The sequence below is a fragment of the Lactuca serriola genome, chromosome 5 (assembly GCF_051521515.1).
Source record: "Lactuca serriola cultivar US96UC23 chromosome 5, Lser_US96UC23_V15, whole genome shotgun sequence".
In the NCBI taxonomy this organism is placed as follows: domain Eukaryota; kingdom Viridiplantae; phylum Streptophyta; class Magnoliopsida; order Asterales; family Asteraceae; genus Lactuca; species Lactuca serriola.
The window spans coordinates 313,046,710-313,068,524 of record NC_136412.1 but is presented as its reverse complement, the minus strand read 5'-3'; the positions used below and the strand labels follow the sequence as shown (position 1 = coordinate 313,068,524).

The window sequence follows — 21,815 nt, the reverse complement described above, 5'->3', positions numbered from 1 at the left end:
TATACATACGTATACCATTAAATGATTCTATTTTACTAAGTGTTATATTATCTATTGTTCAAATTAATTATAATGTTATGTTAACTAAATATCTAAATGTAATAATAATTATTTTCTAGTTAATATAAATGACATAAATATTTACAATGACATATGATTACTAAAAGGTTAACTAAATAATTTTATTCCACACAAAAAGGAAGCATTTTTCCTTTCACCACATTTATTTGAAATCTCATGACTTTTCAATTTCTCTCTAATTATGATTATAAGTTGTTTAATAATGTTAAATAAATATCTAACCAAAAGTGTAATCATATATAAACTAGATTTCAATATTAAAATAATATATTTATTTTTACTTATAAATTTAAGTATTTAACTTTTAACATATTATAATTAATTTGTTAGTTTTAAAATGTTGTTATATGTAAATCATTATCATTTTAAAGCTACAATTTTTTAACAATTTAGATAAAATACTTAAATTGTTAATTTACATATGATATTATAGGGTCAACTTAGATATAAATTTTAGCACAACTTAAAATCCCCCAAAAAATATTTTATAAATAGTGAAAGGCGATAAATTGTAGTGTCTTTATATTAATGATTATAAGTTGGTTAATAACATTAAATAAATATCAAACCTAAAGTGTAATAAAAAATCAACTAAATTCCAATATTAAATTAATATCTTACTTCTACTTATAAAGTTATAACTTTAACTTTTTAACATATTATACTTAATTTAATAGATTTAATTTATTGTTGTATGTAAACCATTATCAGTTTAAAGCTACAACTTTTGAACAGTTTGAATAAAATACTTAAATTGTTAATTTAAATATAACATTACATAGTCAACTTAAATATAAACTTTAGTTCCACTTACAAGAACCCAAAGAATATATTGTGAATAGTTAAAATTGATAAATTGTAGTGCTAAATGAAAAAACTAAATTATAATATCAATTTAACTAAAATATTTTCTAAAGATATTTTTATAATTATTAAAAGTTTTTAAATAAATAGCTTACAATAACAATAGTTAAAAATCACACTATATAAATGATTATATTGTTGCTTTTAAAAACAAAAAATAATGTTTGATGTTTTAAATAATTATAATGATAGTAATTAAAATGTTAAGCTAATAAATTTTAAAAAATTAATTAACAATAACAACAATTATAAATAACATTAAACCATATATTATTTTTTATTTTCATTCATGAGTAACCCGCGGGTAGATGTCATTCAAAAGATTGAGATTATTCAGTTTTAATATATGTATATATTATCATATAATTCAAAATAATCAATATATTATAAAGATTAAATATTCAATGTATTATCATACTATATTATAATGGAAACATTTTTTCTTTCACCATAATTATTTGAAACTTCCATGCATTTTTCTTTCACTACAAGCATTTGAAACTCCCATAACTTTTCAATTTTTTTCTAATAATGATTATAAGTTGGTTAATAAGATTAAATAAATATCAAACATAAAGTGTAATTATATATAAACTATATTTCAATATTAAAAGAATATATTTACTTCTACTTATAATATTATGTTTTTTTAACTTTTAACATATTATACTTAATTTATTAGTTTAATATATTGTTGGATGTAAACCATTATCATTTTAAAGATACAATTTGGAACAATTTTTATAAAATACTTAAATTATTAATTTAAATATAACAGTACATGGTCAACTTTAATATAAATTTTAGTTTAACTTAAACTGCCCAAATAATATTTTGTAAATAGCTAAAAGTGATAAATTGTAGTGTCTTTCTAATAATGATTATACATTGGTTAATAAAGTTAAATAAATATCAAACCCAAAGTGTAATCATAAATAAACTAAATTTCAGTTTTAAAATAATATCATTACTTCTACTTATAAATTTATGTCTTTAACTTTTAACATTTTATACTTAATTTATTGGATTTAATATGTTGTTATATGTAAACCATTATCAATTTAATGCTATAATTTTTGAACCGTTAGGAAAAAATACTTAAATTGTTAACTTAAATATAACATTAAAATGTCAACTTAAATATAAATTCCAGTTACACTTAAAAACCAAAGAATATTTTGTAAATAGTTAAAAGTGATAGATTATAGTTATAAATGCAGAAACTAAATTGTAATCTCAATTTAACTATAATATTTCCGAAATATATTTTTATAATCATTAAAAGTCTTTAAATAGAAAAAACATCATAAATGGTCCCTGTGGTTTCCCAAAATCTGAAGTTTAGTCCATGTGGTTTAAAAACGTCATAGATGGTCCCTATGCTTTCAAAACTTTTGATGATTGGTCCTTATTGCTAACTCTGTTAAGTTTTGTCCGTTAACTGAAGGGCATTTTCGTCATTTCACTATGACATAGACCATTTATGATGTTTTCTAAGAAAAAAATTAAATATAATTATTTGTAAAAGGTCTCTCTCTTTTTCTCTCTCTCCAAAAAGAAACCTGTCATTGTATATCCGCAACTCCAAGTTCTCTCGCACACAAAATACACCAAATCAAACCACAATAACCCAATATTTTGAAGTTTTAACAAACGAATCCATGGTTCATTTGAAGTCGATTGCAAGTATTTAACCTGACAAATGAGGTCAACATCCCCTGCCCCTCCTTATTCTTCTTCTTCTTCTTTTTCTTCTTCAACCACATGGCACACTCTACAGGCAAGCACTTCCAGTGCACTGTGAAGTAATTGGGAAAGGGTATTTTCGGCAATATAACCATGTCCCTCTTGATTTGTTTGGATTAAAAACCTTCAATTAAGTTGTAGGTTATCTCAGGCATTTCATCGAGCACTTCCAGTGCACTGTGAAAGGGTATTTCGGAGGCGAGACCTAGCACCCTCCTTTCTCTTTCGAATCTCTGTTATACCACAGGGCACACTCTATAGGCGAGCACTTCCAGTGCACTGTGAAGTAATTGGGAAAGGGTATTTCCGAAAATATAACCCTGTCCCTCTTGATTTGTTTGGATTAAAAACCTTCAATTAAGTTGTAGGTTATCTCAGGCATTTCATCGAGCACTTCCAGTGCACTGTGAAAGGGTATTTCAGAGGCGAGACCTAGCACCCTCCTTTATCTTTCGAATCTTTGTTATTGACTCCGATGGGTGCTCCGACTGGTGACCAACTGACGATGGCAACTTCCTTCCTTCTGACTTCTTTTTCTTCTTCGTTCTCAATCTTTCTTCACCTTCACTAGATCTCATGGTAGCCTCAGCCGCCAACAAGAGCTTCATTTATTCTCTTTGCTTTTATCATTGGCGACACACACACACACACAATAAAACACACACATACACACTCTCAACTAGGGGTGTGCAAAAAAACCGTAAAACCGAAAAACCGAGCCGAACCGGCCAATCCGAAACCGAAAAAACCGAAACTAAAAAAACCGTAACCGAAAAAACCGGATATCAACGGGTCGGTTTTTGGTTTTTATATTTAGGTATCCGCGGATACCCGAACCGAACCGTTTGATTATATATATATATATATATATATATATATATATATATATATATATATATATATATATATATATATAAAGTTAAAAAAAAGTATTATTTCATTAGTATTGTTTCGATTGATCTACGAGTGTAATAACCTAAACAAAAATCCATATCGACAAATCCAATTTTGTAATTCTAAATTCATTTGATTTTTTTATTTTTATTATTGTATTTATTATACAAATTATAATATATGATATTTGAACTTCATTATGTTTTTTTTAACTCTTTGACTTACTAATTTTAAGAAAGAGATAAGTAAAATGAAGTTTTTAGTTTCAATTGAATTTAATTTTTTATATTTTACCGGGTACCCGTGAACCGAACCGTGGTTACCCGCTTTTATACGGTTCGGTTCGGTTCGGTTTTTTTGTCAATACGGTTCGGTTTCGGTTAGTGCGTATGAGGTACCCGCCCCGTGGTCACGATTCACAATTTCATTACTATCCGAACCGAACCGCCCCGTGAACACCCCTACTCTCAACATGCCTTAGTGGCAATCTCACCCACCCTCAATGCTCATCTGTAAACCATGTGGGTTGAACTGGAACGTTTCAACTGATGTTTGATTTGTAATCCCATTAGAAAACAAGCTGAAACAATTACACACACTTCACCTTAGCCTATGGATCGTAACTTCTTCTTTTCGATTCACTCGGTATTGAGGCTCAAAGGGGGTGGAGAGCAACTTGTAACGGACAGAAAATAGTTTATTTAGGGTAGTGATCAATTGACATTTCAAAGGAATCAAATTGTAGGCTTCTAAAATGGTGAAGAATGCATACAGTCGTTAACTCGATCTACTAGGAAGAAGACAGTCGGGTTTGCAATCTTAACAAATTCAGTCCTTGCAGTTTGTTCTAAAGACAGTTCCTACCCAAAACTGAAATATTTCTTCAAAGCTGATTTCTAGAAAACATCATAAATGGTAGGGGTGAGCAAAAACCGCACCGCAACAAAAATTAACCGCATAAACCGCAACCGATTAACCGCAACCGCAATAAAAACCGATGGTGAGGTTTTCTTTTTTCCAAAAACCGCAAACTTGCGGTGCGGTGCGGTTATTGGTTTTCAAAAACCGCAAAAAAAAACCGCACCGCACCGTATATATTATATACAAATTTTTTTATTAATTATTAACATATTAAATATTAAAAATAAGACATTTTTCATGGATGAAAGATGGATAAATACCAGAGGACAAAAGTATTTTATGTTTAACTTTAAAAAATGGTCAAATTAGACAATTTTAAGATATTTATTGTTACTTACTATTGGTTTGATGTTTTTAAGATATTAGTTGTTTGTAATTTAAGTTAATTTTTTTATACCTTAAGGTTTTTTATATTATTACAAGTAATATGTTTGAACTCTTAAAACCATTTAAGCTCTAAACTGTGGTTAAAAACCACACAAAATAACGACACCAAATTCATGCGGTTAATAACCGCAACACAAAAAAAAACAAAACCGCACCGCAAAAATAACCGTCTAACCGCACCGCAAAAATAACCACACCATGCGGTTTTGAAAATGGATTAACCGCATTTGCGGTTAGTGGTGAGGTTTTAGCTAATAACCGCACCGAACCGCACCGCGCTCACCCCTAATAAATGGTCCCTGTGGTAGTGAAATGACGAAAATGCCCTTCAGTTAACGGACAAAACTTAACGGAGTTAGCATTAAGGACCAATCATGAAAAGTTTTGAAAGCACAGGGACCATCTATGACGTTTTTAAACCACGGGGACTAAACTTCAGATTTTGGAAAACCACAGGGACCATTTATGATGTTTTTTCTTTTAAATAAGTAGCTGAAAATATCATACAATAACAATAGTTAAAAATAATTCTTTATAAATGATTATATTATTACCTTTAAAATCAAAAAATAATGTTAAATATTTTAAATAATTGTAATGATAGAAATTAAAATATTAAGCAAATAAATTTTAAAAAATTAGTTAACAATAACAATAACTATAAATAACATTAACCTATATATTATACTTAATTTTAGTCATGTGTAACTCGTGGGTAGAAGTCATTCAAATAATTGAGATTATGAAGTTATAATAGATGTGTATAATATTATATAATTCAAAATAATCAATATATTATATCAATTTAGTATACGAATTATGGGAAAACTGCAATAAAGTCCCTATGTATTGCCTGTATAATCGATTTAGTCCCTATATTTTTTTTTTGCAATTTAGTCCTAAATATCGGTAAACGTAATCAAAACGAGATATTTAATGGGTTAGCCGGTATCTAGCTGATGTGGCAGCTTACGTGGAAGTAATCATGTTAAATAACATCTTACGTGCCATTTAAGAGGGCTAAATCAATGAATCGAGCTCTTCATCTTCTTCACTCAACTGTCAAAGGAGCGAACGATTAGGGCAAATTGGAAACAGAAAACCGATGTCGAGTTCGTCAAGCACCAACATCAGAATGTGCTATTGTGGAGATAGGGCTGGAATGTGGACATCATTGACTCGAAAGAATCCAGGTCGGAGGTTTTTTGGTTGCCCAAATTACATGGTATAGAATCTTCAAATCTCACTCAGATTCTTTTATTTCACTAAATTACCATTCTTCTATGTTAAAAACATGCATCTTTCTATGTTATTTAGAATGAAGAGAAGGATTGTGGGTATTTTTGTTGGATTGACCCACCACTATTGAATAAGTGGTATAAAGAAAGAATGTATGATTAGGAGCTGTTGCTAATGGGGGTGTAACTATTCCATTCAATAACCCTGTTAATGAAGGTGAAATACCTATTGATGGCCCTATTGCCTTTGTGAATGTTGATGTCCCTATTGCCCCTGTGAATGCTCTTGAACCTGATAATCAAATTGCAATGCGTGAGAATACACATGTTCCTGGTAATGAATTTGGATTCTGCAAGTGGACGATGGGTTGTTTCGGTTTTTTCATTGTAGGGATGATTATGGTTAGTTTAGTGTAAGTTTTAGGGTATTATGGTATGGTAGGGATGTTGTAATATTTTGGTTTGTTATCATGATGCAATAGATAAATGTTATTGTGGATCATGTAATGTTTTGGTTAATGAAATGGCAATATGTTATTATGGTTTGCATAAATGGTGTACACTTGACAACTATAACCATGAAGTATGCACACTTGTGGCTAAAATAATTAAACAACAAACTCTAATATGTCATTACCAACCATGTTAAGGGCATTCACAATGTTTCAATGTGTTTACAAAAGATGTACAAAATATGGCTATTAGTAATTTAAGGGCATTCACAAAATATGTACAAAAGTAGCATTCACAAAAGATGCACAAAAGTAGCATTCACAAAAGATGTACCAAAATACCCTTACTACCCTTAACACCCTAACACCCTAATCCAACTCCAATGCTGAATTTGCAAAAGTCCCAACACATCCCATCTTCTTCAAATTGCTTTTAACAATCCTCTCAGAGGGCCTTCTTCTTTTCATAATCCTAAGGTGTACTGGTAATTCTTGGGTGTCATTAATGCCGCCTTCTTCTTCTTCTTCTTCTTCTTCTTCTTCTTCACTTTCTGGTTGTGTCCCAAGGATAATTTCTTTAGCCCTATCTTGTGTCTTAGTCTGAGGTTGGTACTCCTATTCCTATAAAACATCAAGCAATTAATAACATAAATGAATGTTAACATTAAGGTAATATGGAGGGTTTACCATAGACATAGGAAGAACTTGTTCAATAGTGTCATTGTAATCATTGAGCTGTTTCATATGTGAATCTGTCAAATTAAGTGTATTTTTAATTTCTTCAATTGAATACCCTGATAGTTTCAAATCTTGCATTGCCTTCCATAAATGGACTAAATATTTTTTAGGAATAATGTCATCCTCATTTTCAACTCCACCACCTTCAATTCCAACAGATGTCTTACTGCCCCTACCACCTCTTTTACTACCCCTACCACCTTTTTTACTACCTTTACCACCTCTGTTACCCTTTGCACCACCTGTGTTACACACTACACCACCTCTCTTACCCCTTGTACCACCTCTACTACCCCTTGCATCCCTTATACTACCTCTAACACCACCTCTAGTCCAATGACTGATATCAAGATCCAATATTGGTCTACCCATTTTTTTTCTTGGGTTTGGGTTCTGGTGTGACCTTGTGATTCTTACAGGATGCCTTGTTATGACCCCTTTGAAGACAGTTTTTGCATTGGACTGTCCTTCCTATTCCAGTAACCTTCATCTTATTTTGGGAGTATTTGTCTTGAGATTCAGTGACAAGCCTCTTTCTTTTTAGAGTTGGTCTCCCTCGCATTCTTCTAGCTAAAGGGGGTAGAGGCTTTATGTATGATGTTCTAGGCCATAAATTTCTACCATTCACGGGTAGTATATTGTTTGCATATATGGCCTTGAACCTGTCCACATTAAACGACTCACTTATAAATTGAACAGGATCTTTTCTAGTGAATAATATTGCACATTGTGCATGTACACATGGAATTCCTGAGATATCCCAAAGCCTACAACTGCACACTTTGCTTTGTAAGTCAACCACATACCCTTCTAATCCATTCCTGGCTTCAAAAATAGATGGTCCACTTGGATTTACATTCCAATTCCTACAATGACATTACTAAATGAAACCAGAATAATGCAATTTAGAATAATGATGATACGGAACAATAAAAATGCTAAGACAAACCTCAAATCCTCTCCAAACTTGTTCATTTTCTTGATAGCAGCTGGACAAACCACTGATTCCCACTTTTTTGCCTTTTGTAACATATGGTAGAACCTATCCATCATGTATAACCTAATTTTTCAAACATTTCTAGAAGGGGTTTCTTTCTAGCATCCAATATGATGGCGTTGAAGCACTCTGCAATGCCATTTTCAACTGCCTCACATGCTACATCAGTCCTAAAAAATGCCCTGTACCATGTGTGAGGATGTCTTGCAAGCAAATTTTCATAAGCATTGGGATTAACCTCTTTTATATCATCCATTTTCCTCAGAAATTCACTCTCTACAGTTGAAAAGGAAGCTGCCCAGAACATATTGTTGAACTCCATTCCAGTATAGGTCTTCCTAAAGTTAACACATATGTGTCTTGCACACTGTCTACGCTCCACATTTGGTAGTACTTCCTTGGTTGCTTCAGGCAATCCCTACAATGTAATGAATACATAAACATATAAGATGATGGTAAGGAAAAATCATAAATATGCTAAGAAATTGCAAACCTTTTATTGATTAGAAATTACAGTAAACCCTCCTCCATCGAGCAGATTAAGATCCTCTGTGAGTAGTTCCAGAAACCATTTCCCATTAGCTTTGTTTTCAATGTCAACAACTGCCCAAGCAATTGCATAAACTTGGTTGCTTGCATCCCTCCCTATTGCTGTTAGTAATTCTCCTTTACATGTCCCTTTCAATAAAGATCCATCTAGACCAATTACCCTACGCCGCTCTATTTTCCAACCTTCCTTGATTGCTTTAAAACACAAATACATCTTGTGAAAGTATGTTGTTTGATCTGGATTTACAGTGACACCCACTTGGACAGTGCTACCAGGATTTGACCTTAGTAACTCATGACAATAGTCCCACACCCTAACATAATGTTTTGTGAGTTTACCATCTATAATGGTCATTGCTCTACACCTTGTTCTGTAAGCCTTAGACTAAGACACACCACAATGAAATTTGGTCCTAATTATTGATTGCATCTCCTTACACTTCAAGTTAGGTTTCATTATCAACTCCTTCAAAAAGTGTCTTGCTAGCCAGTTGCGACTCAGTAAATTTGAAATATTGAAATTTCTAACACATTTGTGCTCATCGATTATACAGGCAATACATAGTGACTTTATTGTAGTTTTCCCTACGAATTATTATATCAAATTTAACAACAACGTTATTGTTATATTAAAAAAAAACATCTATTTGTAAAGAATTCAACTATATAGGTGTTTCTGCGCATTACAGTGTCAACTTAAATATAAATTTAAGTTCCACTTAAAAAATCAAAGAATATTTTGTAAATAGTTAAGAATGATAAATTGTAGTGATAAATGCAAAAAGTAAATTATAATATCAATTTAACTAAAATATTTTTTAAAGATATTTTTATAATCGTTAGAAGTTTCCAAATAAGTAGCTTAAAAAACTTATAATAACAATAGTTAAAAATAACTATATATAAATGATTATATTGTTACCTTTAAAATCAAAAATTTATGTTTGATGCTATAAATAATTATAACAATAGAAATTAAAACATTGAGCAAATAAATTTTGAAAAATTAATTAACAATCACAAAAACTATAAATAACATTAAACCATATATTATATTTAATTTTATTAATGTGTAACTCGTGGGTAGAAGTCATTCAAACGATTGAGATTATGAAGTTATAATAGATGTATATATTATCATTTAATTCAAAATAATCAATATATTATATCAATTTAGTATAAAAATTATTATATCAAATTTAACAACACCATTATTGTTATATTTAATATATATATATATATATATATATATATATATATATATATATATATATATATATATATTTGTAAAGACTTCAACTATATAGGTGTTTATGCGCAACGCGCGGGTATTCTCCTAATGATAATATATTGTAAGGCCTATAATGACTACGTTTGTGTTTATGTTTCTTGTATCGGTTATGACATCCTAAGTTTTTAATAATCAATGAAAAACATGTCTTTAGAAATACTTTTATGGGACAAATTCTGTAATTATAAATAAACTCTGTTTTAAAATAAGCATAAATAAAAAGGTATTTTTTGACCGTGAGAAATTAGGGATGTCACATCATTGATGACTTTATGTAACTCATGGATAATTTCATAACTAAGGAAACTTCTCTCTATAATGCCTAAATAACAAGAATGATTAATAAGATGCTAAATGCGAAGGTCATAAATTTGTAGAAGCTTTCACATCAAAGGAAACTGCAAAGTAAAATCAGTAACGAAAGTCGTACTTTTGTAAAATAAAATAAAAAAACAAAATTTAGATAACCAGCAATCATGATTAACATATTACCTTATCAAGTTTACAAATCTAATATATTGAAGATGAAACTATGAAAGAATCAAATCAAGTCAGTAACAAACATAAAAAAAACTTGGAAAATAAAACTCCTGATTATATAGTTACATATAATGATACAAAAATCTACAAATATATAATCTTATTTAGTGAAAAAATCTAAAACTTAGACCATTAAGTTTCGCTATTTTAGGGTGAAACTTGAAAGAATTTGACTTTAGAAATATGATATACAAAGAAAACAAGAATGAGATTTTAGAAGCTTCCAGAAACAAAAATATGATATGCATATCGAGAATGTGAAAAAAAAATCAGAAACAAGAAAAGAAATAAGAATCATAAATAAAAATCAGAAGCGTTGATGTTGATCAAACCTTATCTGATATCTCCAAATCACATTAGAAACTAGCATTTCATCGCAAAAGAGCCAAGGGTAGGCGAAACTAACACTTCAATGGGGGAGGTCGTAAAATCAACAGTCAGACACAAAAAGAGAATGCGATATTGTAAAGATTTAAGAATGACTGTATGAGAAGCATATAACGACTTGACTACAATAACAAGAAAGAAACTAGAGAATTACAATGTACGACTTAAGAGTACTAGAGAAACAATATTGATCATGTCGAGATTACGTCTGATAGAAGCGGGAAGGCAAGATTACATATACGTCTTTTAATGTCGAGATTTAGGCCTCGATTAACGATTTACAGATTCACGAGGAGTCGATTTAGTTCTTGCCTATATGCCCCCTAATTCATTTTTTTGTTCAATTCCAAACACATACATGCTCAAGATTGGTGAATATGTTCAATGCTAAATGTTTACTTGGGTCGATTTCATGTTGAGCAATTGAGCTAACTTGGGGCCTAAGAAATATGTACATAAGTTAGAATTTGTTTTATATATACTATGTATCCTATAAAATTTGGGCCCCTTTTAGAAATAGGCCTTGGACGGTCGTCCGGTTTGCCCACCGTCAGGACCGAGCCTGTCCGCATTAAGGATCATACTCTGATTTTTGTAATGTAAACTTTTTGAACAAATGATTTTATAATATTACTTTATGAAAATGGCTCATTTTTTCTTAAGATACAAATTGAAAGTTTTTCCTTGAAAAAAATGGGATGTTACAGTTAGTTTTCATATTTTAGTTTCTTATTTTTTAAAGTATATATTAAACATCAAACAATCATAATTTGGATATTGGGTCGGTTTCTGAACCAAAACCAAAAACGAAACCGATTTTTTCGGTTTTTGAAATCTGAACCCAAAAGGTTTGGTTTCGGTTTTTCGGTTTCATTGATTTTTGACAATTTTTGGTTTTTGGGTTCGGTTTTGCTCACCCTAACCTACACCTAGGGATGAAAGTGGGTCTAAACCCGACCTAGATGGACCCAAACTCAGAAACCGGTTAACAGGATTTTGCAGGACCAAATCCGAACTGGTATATAGGAATCTGTTCCGGTTCAGTTCTAAGTACAATATTGGATAAAGTGGGTTTAGAACAAAAAAATTCGTAAAAGTCAAAGTGGGTTGGGTGGAACTGGATAAAATGGGTCTAGAGTCGAAAAACTCGAGAAAACCATAATTTTTTGGTAATTACTTAGTGGGTTGAACTTTAAAAATTTCTATCTTTGATATCCTGACTTTGAGGGACCGTAAGTTATTGAATAGTAAACAAAAAATGATAAAAATATAGTCTAAAATCATATACGGACTCTAAACTATACGTTGGAAAAAATTGCATGCTAATTTGACTTCAAATGAATTAGATATATATATGCTTTAAATTTTTTACAGAATTCAAAAAAAAAAAACCTCGAATAATTGAAAATTTCCAACATTGATATTCTGACTTTAGGGGATTGTATGTCACTGAATATAAACCAAAAATGTCAAAATTATAGCCTAAAACCATATACAAACTCTGAATTATACGTTTAAAAAAACATCATGCTAATCCAACTTCAAGTGAAATTGTTATGCATGTTTTACAATTTCCACTAAATACAAAAAATATGAAAAACTGAAGATTTCCAACTTTGATATCTTGAACTTGGGGGGTTGTAAGTCATAATATAGTCTATAATCACGTACAAACTCTAAACTAAATGTTGGGAATGACTTCATGCCAATTCAACTTCAAACAAATAAGATATGCATGTTTTAAAATTTTCGAAGAAACCTGTTATGACTCCTAAAACCAGTTCTAGTTCCTAACACCAGTTCTGGTTCTTAAACCCGGTTTACCCGAACCTGAATGACCCAAAACCTGGATTGCCTGAAATCTGGATAAAGCCATTCTTTAAACTTGAAACCCGGACCGATTCTACATATTTTGGTTCTAACGGTTTTGGTTCGGTTTTATGGTTTTAAATCTCATCCTTATTTACACCCACATGCACACAGATACACCCACACCAAAAATCCCACACTAACATCAAAGTCAATGCCCACCCCACCATACCCCTACACCTACATCCATACACATAAGCACTCGCCTACACCTACACCAACAAGCCCGCATAGGTTTGATCAGGTAAGAGTTTAATGAATATAAGTTTTTATCATTTTTATTCTTAATAACAATAAGTTACAAGAAATCAATAATATATATATATATATATATATATATATATATATATATATATATATATATATATATATATATATATATAAAATCTGAAGGAGCTTATGAATAGTAATTTTCCATGCTTTTGGTTTTGACCACAAAACTTTACATGCTTTAGGTTTTGGCCACAACAAGTTTGGGAAATTGACAATTTTAATCCTTGGATTGCTTTGTTTTGTAGTTTTGGCCACAATAAGATTGGGGGGTTGACAGTTTTGGTCCTTGGATTGCTACCGTCTTAATATTTACATAAGCAATCCTTGCTTTAAAATTATGTTTACATAAATGGTCTCTGTAATTTATAGAAGTGTCCATATATTGATAGAAAATTACAGAAACAATCGCTTTATGATTTACACTTTCATCACATATCCTTTAAAGTTTTCCGCTTTTCACCAAAAGCGGCATAGCCGCACTTTCTTTACTAGTTTTGATCATATTACATAATTTATTATTTTTTTTTTGGACAAATATGCAAATAAAGTAGAGAATAAATTATATTCCATGTGAAACAAACACATAACATATTTCAATTAATTCAAAATTCAAACACTTTGAGATTTTACTTGGTAGATTTTCGTACAAATAAAAGAAGATGTTTTCATCCTAACAAAAAACAACTACAAAACTTACGCTTTTTAGATTCTTTTTCTTTCGAGTAATCAAATGTTAAAGATAGAGTCCAAATCAATCCTGCGATACTTTCTTACAAATAATATCCGTCTTTATAGAAAAGAAAACCATTCTCGCGTTATATGAAAACTTCGTTTTACATTCAAAAGATCGAAAAACGAAAGTACACACATATATCGTTTTGCATAATAAGTCGTTTTTGTCTTTAAAAAGAAATAGTACTCAACTTATATGTGAACAATAAGTTTTACATTAGAAGATCGAAAAACATGGGCACCCAAATAGTTTTGTTATCCGATTGTTTTGTATAAAACATGGGAAGAGCCATGAATGGCAACAAGATTCTTACCAACCCCAAAGCAAAGGCATGTGAGTGAGTTGTCACCAACCACAAAGCCCACCATTACTCCGATTGGGCTACTGCGTTGACGAAAGATTTCACATTGAAAATTGAATCTGTAACCCTATTCTCAAAAATGGCAAAAAAATATCTTACCCCGAGTATTTCTCTATCTCTCTTGGGACCTGTCGCCTCAAGATAAGAGGAGCAATCAATCGAAACGACGCTCCTGCACAAGCCTACAAGTTTCTTCTTCTTAAACCTTCTCCCTTTCGGGATATAGGAGAGAGAAGAAGATTCTTTGTTTCTCCAATCTGGGTTTTGGAGAACAATTATCAGATACCAATACTTACATATGATATATTAGGTTAGCGATTCGATTAATTGGTTAACTTTTTTTGAGGAGAAAAATATAGAAAAAAAAAAGATACGATGGAACACCAAAATTCAGTATCGTCAGTAACCACAACGACGACGGAGCCTTCTTACGCGACTATGGCGGTGGATCCTTTCTTGGTTGAGGCTCTCCAGAACCCTCGTCATCGTCTCTCCAGTTAGTTATTTTTTCAATTTTATTTTTCTCAATTTTGCCCTAAATTTAGATGCTGATTTCTCGATCTATTCGTTTCTTTTTTTATCGGGTGTGTTAGATTGTGTTTGTTTGTGGTTGCTCATGGCGTCAAACTTTGATTCTTCTATCTATATGATGATTAGGGTTAGCGGAGCTGTAGATCTGGTTTTGATGCTTGATATCGTACATAAAATTCCTGCATAATACGGAGGATTACATCAATTACTGTTGTTAATGAAGTCACATACCACATCTGTTGTTAATACTATATATAACCATTGCATTCTGTACCAGATCTTTTTTCATCCGATTTTTTTCTTAAACCAACATTTTGTTGGGAAAATTTTGTGTTTTAGTGAAGTAAATCCCTCAATCGCGTTACATTTCTTCACAGATTAATAGGAATGAAGTCCCCCAAATCTAATTCACACCTGCATTTAAATCAACACTTTTTAGGAATGATATAACCTTTAAAACCTCCATCAAACTAAAATTCTTTTCTTTCATTTCAGTTCTTCGAATGGAACTTGACATTCAGAAGTTCATCCAGAACATTGAACAACATCAATTCGAATTCCAACATTTTCCCACATCCTATCTTCGCCTAGCAGCCCATCGTGTGGCCCAGCACTATGGGCTTCAAACCATGGTTCTTGATAACTTCACAGATGGTCAAGGGACCCGGATTCTGGTCAAGAAACTACCCGAATCCAAATACCCTTCAATCTGTCTATCCGATATCCCAATCAAACAGTCTGAAAACGAAAAGAAAGATGTGAAAATTGTTCTAAAGCCAAGGCCAAAATCGTCTTTTGATGGGTCAAATGATCAGGGAAAGAAGTGTAATTTGGTCCGTAGTGTTGAAGAAAGGAAAGAGGAGTATGATCGGGCACGTGCCCGGATTTTTAGTACTCCGGGCAGCCCTCAATCAGAAGGTACTACAGATGGAGATGATTATGAAGGTTCTAGAAGCTTCACCATTGATGGAAATGGAAATACTTCTCGTGTAGCCATTCTTAGGGACAGAGAGAAGGACTTAACTGATCCAGATTATGACAGGAGTTATGACAGGTATGTATCATGTATGTACTATATAACTTACTGGATTAAGTCATTATAATAATTCTTTTTTTATTGTTAACATTAAAAATGTCAGGTATGTGAGGAACCTTCCTATGGGCCAAGGGTTCAACTTGTTTCCACCTTTGAGTCTCCCAAAGTTCCAACCGCCTCCGCCAGGTGTCCAGTATGACCCCATAATACCTCACGTGGGGCCCACACCAAACCCTCAACAAGTACCTATTGGATATAGGAATTCAGCCATGAATAATCAATATGCTGTTGTTGGAATGAATCAACACATTTCAAGGGATGCTGCTGTCTACATGCAATGGCCTTCTCATTCCATGATGTATGCACACACATATGATCAGTTTAGACATGCGGTTTTTCAGGTAACTTTTATATTTTATAAATATTTCATTTTATAATATAATATGATGTATAGTGGCTGATTTGGTTATTGGAATTTAATGAAAACAGCAGGCACCATTTTGTCAGCAGCAGCCCTTGAGTTTTGATTACTCACAAAACCGTTAGGCTTGTTGTATTGGAGGTAAAAGATTGAATTGGATGAAATCGATTTTGTTTGTGTTAGGAATTTTAATCTTGTTAATGATGGAACTTTTGTTTGTGGAATACAACCTTTATGTTCTTTTTGTTTTATGCACTTGTTAAATATTAATACATTACATTACTCCTATCTAATCTTTCAGCTTCTCCAATATTAGGCCAAAATTTTGTTATTGTTTGTAGTTTTAAGTTTTCTGCATATGGGTTGAGTTTTATTGTGTTTGATATGCTTGTCCATAACTATACAGTCTTTGTGTTTCTCTACCAAATATATAACTTGGGAAAGAGTGGCTTCAAAGGAACATCCCTGCACCCCTTGCAGAAAACAGTTTTATCACAAAAGAAACAAATTATTATTACGTTTCATCATCAAATTTGTTATAGATTTTTGGGGTTAATGAAAGTGCTTTATGCGACTGGATATTATTATTAGGGGCGCAAACAAGCCGAGTCAAGCTGAGCCCGAGTCTGGTCAGGCTCGGCTCGGGCTCATTTGAGTTATGCGAGGCTCTTGAGCTCGGCTCGATTCGAGCTTTCTTGCTTTCTTGTAATGAGCTCGAATCGAGCTTGTAAATAATTATAGAAGCTCGGCTCGGGCTCGACTCGTTTTTTGTTCGATGTGCTAAATTAAACTTAAGCTCGAGCTTGGTTAAAAGTTCGTTTATTAATACCATAAATTCTTAATTCTCCAAATATATTTTTATTTTAATATATAAAAATAATAATAAATTATATTATATAAAAGCTCGTTTAGGTTCGTGAGCCTAATCGAGCTTAGTGACATAGGCTCGAGCTCGAGCTCGTTTAATGAATGAGCTTAATATTAAGCTCGAGCTCGGCTCAGGCTCGTTTAAAATCGGTTTCGAGTCGAACTTTTAACGAGCCGATCTCGAGTAGCTCACGAATAGCTTGACTCGTTTGCACCCCTAATTACTGTATATATAATAAAATACCACACGTGTGAATAGTGAATTTTTGCCTTCTTGGTTTTTGCTGCAATGGTTTTGGTTTTTACACTTTTGCCGCAATAAACTTTTCCGTTTTTACTTTTGCTATAATAGTTTTGTCTATTAGACTTTTACCACATAGTTTCGTAAAATAAGAAATAAGATACAAAATTTATCCCTGCAATTTACAAAAAGTCCTCTTCCTATTTTTGTTGTGTTTGGATTTTAGATTTTAGCCACAATATTTTCGTATGTTGGCAGGTGTTGTTTCTATCTTACACAAAATTTATAGATCACGCCCCTTGCATAGCCAACATAAATATACTTCCAACCCACGGTAATTTCTAGTTGCTTAAAAATATGCAAGTGCAAGTCTTTATGGAACAACATGAAAATTGACGAGGGATTCACACTAGGAAAAATCCGTATCCAAAAAAATTTTCCTAGTGTGAATCCCTCGTCAATTTTCATGTTGTTCCATAAAGACTTGCACTTGCATATTTTTAAGCAACTAGAAATTACCGTGGGTTGGAAGTATATTTATGTTGGCTATGCAAGGGGCATGATCTATAAATTTTGTGTAAGATAGAAACAAAACCTACTAACATACGAAAATATTGTAGCTAAAATCTAAAATCCAAACACAAGAAAAATAGGAAGGGGACTTTTTGTAAATTGCAGGGATAAATTTTGTATCTTATTTCTTATTTTACGAAACTATGTGGTAAAAGTCTAAAAGACAAAACTATTATAGCATAGGAATTTCGGATATCTAAATTTTTGAATATCAAAAATTCGAATATCCTATTTTTTAGATTTGGATTCCAATCAATGTTTTAAAAACCGGTTTGAACCGGCCGGTTGAACCGGTTTGACCGGGAACCGGGGGAAGGAGCGGTTCAACTATCACCGGTTTTATATTGATTTCTGAATCGGATTGAACCGGCCGGTTTTTAGAAAAAACCGGTTGAACCGGTCAAAATAAACCGGTTGAACCGATTGAATCGATTAAATGAAATAAAAACACATGAAAAAGAACAATTTACATAATAAAGTTTGGTGATTATTTTTCATATCTATTTAGTTTTCTCTAAATAAAAACATATTGTAAATGTTATAAAGTTTTTTGATGTGTTTTTATTCATTTAAAACTATATTTTGTTATGGTATTATACTTTATTTTCTTTTTGACGTATATGAATTGATGTAAAACACTAAAACTTATGGTTATATGTTATTTTAATGTATTTAGATTCTTCTACAACTTATTTTACGTATATTTTTAATGTTTGAATTTGTAAACATCAAATTCATGGTTTATATATGTATGCATGTGTAGGAAAATAGGAAAAAACATAAAAACTATAGAAATCGGTTGACCCGGCGGTCAAACCGGTTAAACCGGTTGAACCGGGAATCGGTCACCATACCGGTTCAACTAAAAAACCGATTTTTAAAACATTGATTCCAACAGTTGTTTTATGAATTTTATGATATTTCGGATATCTGAAATCCGAAAAATATAAATTATTCTACTATTTATTTCAATATTTATTTTTGCAATTACTAAAAATAAAGTAGGTTGCGAGTTGCGACTTTGGTTTTTAGGTTTCACGCCTCCTCTATACCTTTCATAATTTTAATTTTACATTTAATGTTTATAGTTTTGTCTTCTTTTCATCCTTCCTGATGAGTGCGACATTTACTTTTTTCACTTTATTAATATGTTAAAATATGTGAACGAGAATCGATAAGTAAGGAGAACCACAAACAAACAATTGGAAGTAGGGAAGTACTACACAATATGATTAACAAGTTTTCGTTCTTTGATTTTTATGATGTTTCTTTGTATAAAATAAGGAAAAAACGCTATTTACATTGTTGGAATAAACATTTAATTTAATTGTCAGGCTATTGTTGTATTTATGTCATTGGGAAAGAAAGAAAACAACAAAGGAAGAAGAAAGCAATATGGTAAAATATTTGAATACTTATGGACTAATTATTAAAAAAAAAAAAATAAGGGGGCACAGCCCCCGGCCATATATAAGCTCTGCCAAGAGAGACAAAACTTCAAAAGTACGATCTTAGTATAATCATACTATTTAGTTTTTTTTTTTTTATTTTTAAATAATACATTTGCCAAGATGTTAGGTGTTTAACATGTTTAGTAAAGACTTAGGTAAATGCAAAGTAAGTTGTATTTTAATGTTTAAAAACGCTTGTGTCAAAGAAAATATTGATGTCTTATATAGGTTAAACATATTGCCAGTAAAAAATAATATATTTTTCAATGATTTTATATCTTCAACACTGTCAGTAAAATAAATAATATATTTTTTTGATGGTTTTATACCTTAAACATCTTATGCGATGACATGCTTCATAATTTTAAGAGTGTATTTGGCAACAAACATTTAAGAGCTTCTAACTTTTAAAAAAAGCTCAAATTAAACAAAAATATTCGTTTGGTAGTACAAACGTTTAACTTTTAGTTTAAACTTTAAACAAAAAAAAATTCAAATCTAAAAGCTACTTCATCTAACGTTTAAGAAAAGGCTGTTGAGATTTTTTAATCAATTTCCAGAATTACTCTTAAACATATATTTGTTTTTGTGTTTTCACATTAAGAATTATTTGCAGATGAAGGAATATCAAAAGGGCTTCTTACTCCCAAAAGAAATCGTCCTACATCTCTATATAAACGTTGGTTTATCCAGAAGACGCAAGAAAAACACTTCAAATATTTATCTTTTTTAAACAATTGTCACTTTATGTAACTTTACACATTTCAAAAAACTTCAACTATTTTTTTTCAAACACTCATATAACAAATAAAAATTATAGCTTTCAACTACCAATTACCTGCTACTAACTTTCAACTATCTTCTAGTTTTGCTAAATGCTCTTGGTCTTAAGTTCTTTTGTAGTGGCGGAGCTTGGACTTTTGATTTGGGAGAAGGGGGGGGGGGGGGGGGGGGGCTGAAAGTATAATATGTATAAAAATTGTAGAAGAGGGGGCCAAAGCCCAAATTTTATATTTTTAGGTCCAATATGTATAAAAATTATTTGGCATGGACTACTTATAACCAAAAAACCAGAGGGGGCCACAACCCCTTATGACCTTAAAGAAGCCCCTCCCCTGTTTGTTTGTTTTTTGTTTTTTTTTTTTAATGTCAATTTTTGCACATTTAATTATCATCGTACAATGAGTGAGATGGCAAACAGGTAACAAGCTGTGCCGCTAAGCCTTTTTGTATGGTAAAACTAATTCTTTTAAAGACTACATCCGAAGATCTAGGGGATATAACATTCCTATGCATGATCCGTTGTACTCTATTAAGAAGCTCTACCGCATCCAACACGAGGAAACCAAACGTATCAAATGCAAATGGTATGAACACGTGTTGATTTTCCATGCACGATTTCTCATGTTTTGTGACTTTGCCTGTAGGTGCTTTTAAAGGAGCCTGTCCCACCGTGAAACCCCTAACCCTCAAGCCCATGAGAGGAGATATCCCTATAAGGTCCATACATGCTTGTTTCTCTCCGACCCATCTAAAAATCAAAATTTCAGTCGGTTTGAGGGTTGACCTTCCTTATGTTGGGTCCGTCAGGAAATTAACAGGTGCCTCTTTCTTAGTGGAAACCCCGACACACTTAAATATGTCAAACAAAACATCCCTAACCATATCGTGCCTGTATTTGAACCCCGAGAGTTCCTTATAGTGAACTGCATGCTCTCCAAAAGAGTCCAAACATGCCTTGCAACACACCGGACATATCTCGTCAGTTGGGAATATGAGAATCATGAGTCAATATTTGAGGATAGTACGATACTCCACGGGAGATATATGTTGGCTAAGCCCATCTATAAGGATAGCTAGAAGAAAATCTTGAGCATGTGGTGCATGTAAGCACAGGAAAACCGCTTTCTGTCGAGCCGTCATGTCGAGATGCACTTCCATATCTTGGACAATTTTACGAAAAATGGCACTGGCTAGTGTATTCTGGGATTTAGGGGGGGCGGTGCTGTTAGTAGTAAAACTGTTAAGGTCAAAATCTGGAAGCTTGTTACGAAGAGATGCCAAGGCACAATCATAATCAGAATCCATACCATATATGCCGCTATCCCGTAAGATGTGGTTTTGAAATACCCAGGATTGGGCCCTTGAGGTAACAAAAGCATATAAGGTAGCCTCTACTGCTGAGTATCAATCCAAACCTCCAAACCTAATGGGTAAGGAAACAATTCGCCACTATATGTCGCCAAAGAAAGGGCCACCACAAACCACAATGTCCTCAATCGCCCCGCGCAACCCATTGTAAAATAATATTGCTTCCTCCTCCATGTGAACGAGTTGGCACGTCCTTAGCCCAAAGAAAAGCTTAGCAATACCC

At 32.2% G+C, this 21,815-nt stretch overlaps 2 protein-coding genes across 3 annotated transcripts; one reads left to right on the top strand and one right to left on the bottom strand.

The window, feature by feature from the left end:
• Positions 1-8,370: 8,370 nt before the first annotated feature.
• On the bottom strand, positions 8,371-9,222 carry LOC145050784 (uncharacterized). Its single transcript, XM_078998978.1, has 2 exons — positions 8,833-9,222; positions 8,371-8,736 (listed from the first exon to the last, which is right to left on the bottom strand). Exons 1-2 carry the CDS (start codon positions 9,220-9,222, stop codon positions 8,371-8,373), a joined length of 756 nt encoding a protein of 251 aa, XP_078855104.1.
• A 5,102-nt stretch (positions 9,223-14,324) lies between these two features.
• LOC145054979 (Single-stranded nucleic acid binding R3H protein) lies at positions 14,325-16,602 on the top strand. 2 transcript variants are annotated; one of them, XM_079003254.1, is made up of 4 exons: positions 14,325-14,817; positions 15,348-15,906; positions 15,992-16,289; positions 16,381-16,602. In XM_079003254.1, exons 1-4 carry the CDS (start codon positions 14,697-14,699, stop codon positions 16,432-16,434), a joined length of 1,032 nt encoding a protein of 343 aa, XP_078859380.1. In that variant the 5' UTR covers positions 14,325-14,696; the 3' UTR covers positions 16,435-16,602. The 2 variants fall into 2 exon arrangements, with proteins under 2 accessions (XP_078859380.1, XP_078859378.1); XM_079003252.1 differs by having other exon boundaries at positions 14,337-14,817; positions 16,378-16,602.
• Positions 16,603-21,815: the final 5,213 nt, after the last annotated feature.

What these genes read in the sequence shown, in the direction of transcription:
- LOC145054979 (XM_079003252.1), top strand. Translation starts at nt 14,697, where the DNA reads ATGGAACACCAAAATTCAGTATCGTCAGTAACCACAACGACGACGGAG. An exon ending in CCCTCGTCATCGTCTCTCCA is followed by an intron (nt 14,818 to 15,347) that starts GTTAGTTATTTT and finishes CTTTCATTTCAG; the next exon opens with TTCTTCGAATGGAACTTGAC. An exon ending in TATGACAGGAGTTATGACAG is followed by an intron (nt 15,907 to 15,991) that starts GTATGTATCATG and finishes TAAAAATGTCAG; the next exon opens with GTATGTGAGGAACCTTCCTA.
- LOC145050784 (XM_078998978.1), bottom strand. Translation starts at nt 9,222, where the DNA reads ATGACCATTATAGATGGTAAACTCACAAAACATTATGTTAGGGTGTGG. An exon ending in TCGATGGAGGAGGGTTTACT is followed by an intron (nt 8,737 to 8,832) that starts GTAATTTCTAAT and finishes ATTACATTGTAG; the next exon opens with GGATTGCCTGAAGCAACCAA.